This window comes from Mercurialis annua, linkage group LG8, assembly GCF_937616625.2.
Source record: "Mercurialis annua linkage group LG8, ddMerAnnu1.2, whole genome shotgun sequence".
NCBI lineage: Eukaryota > Viridiplantae > Streptophyta > Magnoliopsida > Malpighiales > Euphorbiaceae > Mercurialis > Mercurialis annua.
The window spans coordinates 6,880,202-6,887,712 of record NC_065577.1 but is presented as its reverse complement, the minus strand read 5'-3'; the positions used below and the strand labels follow the sequence as shown (position 1 = coordinate 6,887,712).

At 30.8% G+C, this 7,511-nt stretch overlaps 1 protein-coding gene across 2 annotated transcripts; it reads left to right on the top strand.

The window, feature by feature from the left end:
- The first annotated feature begins 231 nt into the window (after nucleotides 1-231).
- Nucleotides 232-2,328, top strand: LOC126662366 (F-box protein At3g07870-like). 2 transcript variants are annotated; one of them, XM_050356328.2, is made up of 2 exons: nucleotides 232-1,482; nucleotides 1,992-2,328. In XM_050356328.2, exons 1-2 carry the CDS (start codon nucleotides 351-353, stop codon nucleotides 2,006-2,008), a joined length of 1,149 nt encoding a protein of 382 aa, XP_050212285.1. In that variant the 5' UTR covers nucleotides 232-350; the 3' UTR covers nucleotides 2,009-2,328. The 2 variants fall into 2 exon arrangements, with proteins under 2 accessions (XP_050212285.1, XP_050212284.1); XM_050356327.2 differs by having other exon boundaries at nucleotides 233-1,500.
- Nucleotides 2,329-7,511: the final 5,183 nt, after the last annotated feature.

Sequence of the window (7,511 nt, the reverse complement as noted above, 5' to 3'; positions counted from 1 at the left end):
CACATCGTTGTATTTGTGTGTCGCTCTCTTTTACAAGGTAAATAACAAAATCTACAAGTTGAGATTTAAAATAGATTAAACTGAAAAAAAAGGGATCAAATGAATAAATAGGTAGAAGCTCAGGGGTAAAAAAATGTATTAAGCCTAGGAATTGATGGGTCAAGCAAGCATAATTTCAGGGGTTGATGACATATTTAACCATTTAATTAGTGCAAATTCTTAAATTAGCCCCTAGTTTGTAATCAGTGTGTTGAGGAAGAAACCCGTATGACTTCGTGAGCGCCAAATAGGTGGATTCATTTCTCCATATAAACAAATCAAATCCCCATTTGTGATTGCAACGCAAGAAAATGATGGAAATTTTACAGGATGAACTGATAGCCGAAATTCTGAAAAGGGTACCGAACCAGGACCTCTTGCGATGCACTGAAGTCTGCAAATCTTGGTATTATCTTCTCAAATCCTCTTTTTTCATTTTCCGTACCCATCTTCCCCATATTCAAGCTTCAAACCCGAACCCGCATTTAGTCATTAGCTGCCGCTATTTGAAAAATGGGAAATATGTGATGTCATTTCACGATGATAATACTGAAGAGTTCAGTGAGTGCCATATGCCTCGTCATTTCTATTCCAAGTCCGAATTAGGTATCTTTGCCTCTTGCAATGGCCTTCTTTTATTTTACGAACCTGACTATCTCCTATGGAATCCATCCATTGGCAGATCTCTAAGCCTTCCAAAACCAGAATTGAAAAGATCCTCGGGGGATGTATTATCTTGTCTAGGTTTTGATTCCACCACTAATGATTTCAAACTGTTAAGGATATTGTGTCAAATTGTTTGTTCAAACCGTAGGTCCGTTGTTGTTGAGGCTGAGATTTACTCTCTTAAGGCAGCTTCTTGGAAGAATATTACTCATATTACACCACAATACGAAATCCCATATCATCTTGGCTTTAAACCTCAGTGTATACCCTTTGTTAACGGTGCATTGCATATGATTGCTGGTGATTTTCGTACTAATGATACGGGCAGGAGTTTGGTGCTTGTCTTTGATGTCAAAGATGAAATCTTTCGCGAAATCTTTTTGCCCCAGTGTTTGCAGAACGCTCGGCTTGATGCGTTGTTTGTTATCGCATATGGACAATCAATTGCAGTTGTTCATATTTACGAATCCACTATTAGGAATGATATATGGGTGATGAAAGAGTATGGCGTGTACGATTCATGGACCAACTTAGGCAAGGTGCAGAATGGAGAAGAGAAAGGAATAGTTGCAATGTTCTTGAGGAAGAATGGGCAATTCATGATAGATACTGGTTTGGGGGAAATTTATTCATTTGATTTTGCTGCCCAAAGCTTCGTAGATCTCTTCCCGGATTTGGAGGAAATGGAGGAAACTGAGGAAATTAGTTCTACTTCTGTTTTTACCTATATGGAGACCCTAGCCTTACTTGATAGAGGCAACTTTGAAGATGTTACAGGCGAGTCGCAGAATTTAGGTATCCCACGTGCTTGTGCTGATTTTCTATTTATAATTTTGTTCTAGGTTGCAGAATACATTAGGAGTTCATGTAGCCCACATATATGTGTTGATAGAAATGATATGATAGGTAATTGCATTAAGGTTTCGGTAAGCTACATTACTTATTGTTCAAACAACATGAACTATTTATGGTGAAATATTGAGTGTATATTGAATGATTATTCGGAACTTTGGTGTTTGATAATGATTGATTTCAGAATTCTAATTTTACTGGGGATGCTTTACTATGTTGTATTTGTTGCATATCTTCATTCTAGTATTCTGACTAGAAAGAAAATTAAGTAAAACAATCACCTGCAGAGCCTCTGTTTTATGAAACTCATGAGTATATCATTGTGGTGGGTTTAGAAATGATGTTTTTACTAATACAGTTACTACTTTTTTATGTCAGGATGGAAGTATTTACTATTCATATTATTTCCTAACTTGATTAAGAATATGATGCAGGAGCTGCAACTAATTAACTTGGTTTATATGATGCGCTGAAGGAGAAGCTGTAATAGTGGAGGAAGGTAAATTTGTTCAACTTCCGTGCTTCATAGTCTCTCATGGAGTGATTAATACAGCTAACATTTTTTCTTTCTCAAATGCAAGTAAGGAGGATTTGAATTTAATTTTTGAGTACTTTCAGCTGCTGTTGTGGCTCTCTTTTTTCGTATGCATATGTCATTTGAAGTCGACTCTATGTCATTTGGCTATTACATTGCTAATCACAATGCAACTAACGTGTTGTTTATCATGAATCAAGGCGCGGAACTTGGGTACCTTAGTTCTGTTTATGCTATTGTTTTAGTCTCTATCTTGATATCTGCTTTGACGTTTACTAGTGGTTTAAGAAAAATTTACTTATAAATTTCATTTACGCGTTGCCAATTTGCTATTGATAATGTAATCAGCAAATGCAATGTTGTAGGTTGAGGTTGGATTCACTTAGACTACATGGTTTTAGCTAGTGTTTTAAATCCCGGATTAGACCAGGCGGTTCGACTGGCATAGCTGAGAAATGGCAGCTGATCTAGTATGCTACTTCTTTAATGTTGATAAAGAGAGTTTTTTCACCCATGTGATCCTACCTGAATCGAAATTCAGATAAATCAGCATTAATATAGTGATTGAATACTGAATGGTTTTAAAAAAATTAATGTCATTTGCTTAATTTGGCATTGGTTTGCTATTTTATCTTCATTTGAATTACAAAATATATCCTCTTAATCTTGGTAGGAATTCGTTTTCCAATTTGTGCTCGTAACTTTAATTTCATCAACAAAAAAAAATCAGCCTAACTAATCCGGCATTCTTAATTTATGCCCATTCATGATAAATAATTTCAGTTATTAATAACTTATATAAAAGTTATTTTTTATGATAATTTATATAATAGTTTTGCAATATAATATAGTTCACTAAAGAACAAAAATTATATTAGAAAATAACAAGGTGCCATTAAATATTTTTGAAAGAATTCTCATGTCATTCTGCAATTAGCTTCTTGTTGCTTTTTTCCCCCACAATAAATTTTAGTTAAAAGACTCAATACGGCCACTAAACTTGTATATCGGGATCAAATAAAAATATTTCAAAAAATAGGAGTTAAAATAGTGTGAATTTACTAAAACTACATTACTACAATGTTTTATCTAAATAGTTAACTCTATTTTTTATTCTAAAAAAATATTCTCAGCATATTCTTATCCAATAAATTTTAAACATTTTACAATTAAACTCATGAATTATTCAATACTCACAAAATACATCTATATGTTTATTTATAATAAAATATGTTATTAGTTTTAATAATATATTTTCAAAATATGTTCATATATTTTTAAAATATGTAAAATATTTATTAAAAAATAATAGATTATTAAATAATAAAAAACATTAAAATATACTCTATTTATTAAACAATACTAAAAAATGTTAAGCATGACATGTTAAAATTAAAGCAATCTATTACAATCACCAATTTCATTTTGAAAAATACAAATACATATTATTTTAAATCAATCTATTACAATCGTCAGTTTAATTGAAAAAACTAAAACACACATTGTTTTAAAATTAAACATTAGAATGTGAATTTCCACAAATGTTCAATTAATGCGTTGCAAAGTGCACCATGAGTAAGAAATTCTTCAAATCGGCTGTTGTCATCGACTACCATTTAAACATCTGTATTTAGAGATCATATTTTATCAATAATTGTACTTTAATTTTAATGTCGTTGTTGTGTGTTGTTTTAACTGTTGAATTAATTAATGCAAATTTATTTTATGTTCATATATATAATATAAAGGTTAATACGCTGAAAAACTACTGACATTTATTGTTTTTTTTAATAGCATATTGACCTTGTAAAACAGTCAGTTTTAACCTATTTTGTATTTTTAACTTTCAATAACACCATAAATTGAAAAAATTAGAAGATTTTATTACTATAAGGATGAAATTCAAAAAAATTAAATTTAAGGGTCATATCATACTTTTTCTACTTGGACAAATTCAAACAAGTCCTTTAACTTAAAAAAAATCAAAAAAATCTTAAATAGAAGAGTTCAATTTGATGATTTAGGGTGTTATTGAAAGTCAAAAATACAAAATTGGTTAAAATTGACCGTTTTAGAAGTGCTATTGAAAGAAAAAAGAAAAGGTCGTAGTTTTTCAGTCCATTAGTCCAATCTAAATATGTCCATACTTTTTTAAATTTATAAAATAACGAAATTTATTAAAAAACTAATTATTACGTAATAAAAAACATTAAAATATATTCTATTTCTAGAGTGTTGAATTAATTAATGTAAATCTATTTTGTTTAATGTGGTATAATTAAATTTTGATTAAATCAAACATGTTTATTTGTATTATATTAAAATTTAGGTTTATTATAAAAAAAATCACGAACTTTACATGTTTTCTCATTTTAATCACGCAGTTTAAATTTTTTCATTTTCATGCACAAACTACCACTTTTTTTTCAAATTTATGCACGATGCTGAGGTGGCGCTCATTCATTGGTGTAAAATGACCTCCACCTCAACGAATTACACCAATGGAGTCGTGACACCTCAGCACTCTACATGAATTTGAAAAAAAAGTGTTAGTTCGTGCATGAAAATGAGAAAATCTAAACTGCGTGATTAAAATGAGAAAACATGTAAAATTGGTGAATTTTTATGACATTAACCCTAAAATTTATAATAACATAGAACACCAAAATTGATGGAAATTTGAAAATTGTAGGGTTTATAATCAAACTAGGTTCACCTGATTGCAGCCAAAGAAAATAATGGAATTTTTAGCTGAGGAACTGAAAGCAGAAATTCTGAAACGGGTACCCAACGAGGACCTCTTGCGATGTACTGCAGTGTGCAAAACCAAAACTAAGTAGATCCAAAGAGTTTTATGATGAATTATCCAGTCTTGGCTTGGATTCCAGTACTCACGATTTCAAAGTGTTAAGAATGTTGTGTGGTTGTGTGAAGGTTGAGGCTGAGATTTACTCCGTTAATGCAGGTTCTTGGAAGAATATTACTCATATTACACCACAGTACAAAATTCCATATCCTATTTACTTTCAACATCAGTCTATACCCTTTGTTAACGGTGCATCGCATATGATTGCTCGTGATTGTGAAGATAAAAGACAGAATTTGGTGCTTGTCTTTGATGTCAGAGATGAAATCTTTCGCAAAATATTACTGCCCCCGTGTTTGCAGAATGCTCGGCTTCATATGTTGTTTGTTATCACATATGGACAATCAATTGGAGTTGTTCATATATATGTTAGCGCCAGCGGTACCCGGAATGATGTATGGGCGATGAAAGAGTATGGCGTGTACAATTCATGGACCAACTTAGGCAAGTTGCACAATGAAGAAGAGAAACTATCAGTTGCAATATTGCTGAGAAAGAATGGGCAATGAATGATAGTTTATCGTTTGAGGGAATTTTTTTCATTTGATTTTGCTTCCCAAAGCTTCATCAATATCTTCCCAGAGGAGCTTTGTTCTGCTTCATCTTTTATTAAGAACATCTCTTATGATAGTTATCAAGACTTTATCGTGCTACTTTCTTATCAGTTTTATCAGCTAATTATAATAGAACCGGATAGAGCAGTCCAACAAGTATTTGATTCATATGAACTAATTATGCTGAAAATTTTAGAGCATATTGAATGGTTATTATTCGGCATGTTGGTGTATGATAATGATTGATTTATCGGAATTCAGTTTTAACTAGGGATGCTTTATCTATGTTGTTTTCGGTGCATCTGTTCATTCTAGTGTTATGATTAGAAGTAAAATAAAATAAAACAATGACCTGTATAGAATCTATTTTTTATGAAAATGATGATTATATTATTATGGAGGGTTTAGAAATAATGTTTTTACCAATACAATTACTACTTTTTTTATGTTTACTATTCATATTATATCCTAACTACATGAAGAACATGATGCAGGAAATGCAACTAATTAAAGATGTACTGAGAAAGAAGCTGTAATAGTGGAGGAAGGTAAATATGTTAAACTTCTGCGCTTCATAGTCTCTCATGGAGTGATAGATACAACTAACGCTCTTTCTTTCTCGAATGCAAGCAAAGAGGATTTGAATTCGAGTATTTTCAGCTGTTGTTTTGGCTCTATTTTTTCGTATGCATGCGTCATTTGAAGTCGACTGTATGTCATTTGGCTATTACATTGCTAATCACAATGCAACTAACGTGTTGTTTATCATGAATCAAGGTGCGGAACTTAGGTACCATACTATTAGTTTTTCTGTTTATTTCTTTATGCTACCATTTACAAATTTACTCTCTTATGTCTGCTTTGATGTTTAATTAGTGGATAATGCAAATTTTTCTTCAAAAGCTTCATTTATGTGCTGCTAATTTTCCATTGATGATGTAATCAGCAAATGCATTGTTGTAGGTTGAGGTTAGGTTCACTTAGACTACATTTGTTAACCGTGAATCAGTGACCTATTCGGTTCGGCCACCGGTTCAGTATTTTGAACATTGGTTCTAGCTTAGTGATCTAGTCCAAGCTTACATTAGTAACTGATAAATAAATTAAAATTTATAGTTTTAGTTACTTATCAATTTGGCAGATTAATTTGATATTTTATGTATTAATGTTGCTAATGCTGAAATGATGAAACTTTTTATGCTTATATGTTCTTTTTACCACTAAACTAAATTGCTTCACTCTGTTAAACTCCGTAAAGCTTTATGTTTGAGCTTAAACCATGCAGTGGCACACATTTTTCTTATGAAATAGTGTTACAATTTTTTTTATTTTTCTGAAGGAAAATAAACAGTGATGCATTTCTGAATTGTTTTGCCCGGGCTGTGAAGATATCCTGATTTCAATACTGATTATACAATATTTGTGAGGTTCTAAAGCATCCAGTTAGTTGCCAAGTATATTTAAAATTCACATTACATTTATTTTGATTAATTTTAATAGGTTTTACGGTGCTAAAAAAGTCAATTGTTTTTCATTTTTTGATAACTTATCCAAGCTTTTGTAAAATTACAAATTTATTCTAATTTAGTTATTTTCTTGAAAATTTGTCTAACTTTCTGAATCTTTTAATGTTTTTCAAAACTGATGTATAGTATCCATTTGACTATAATTCCTCCTTTTTATTTTTCTTAGAATGATACATATTTAATTATCACATAGGAATAATTACATTAATTTTGTCAAATTAGATAAATTTCCAGCAAACAGGTCAAACTGAGATAAATTCATAATTTTAAAATGTTTGGACAGATTTTCAAAAATTAAAAAGTTAGTATTTTTAATAATATAAACAGTCAACTTCAATAAAATTTCAACCTAACTAATTCCTTATTCTTAATTTATTCCCATTCTTAAGTTATTCCCATTCGTTATTAATATCTTATATAAAAGTTATTTTTAAGATAATATTTATTTTATATAATTAGAAAGAGTATAGGGC

Excerpts from the sequence above, each read along its gene's own strand:
- LOC126662366 (XM_050356327.2), top strand. The coding sequence starts at position 351 with ATGATGGAAATTTTACAGGATGAACTGATAGCCGAAATTCTGAAAAGG.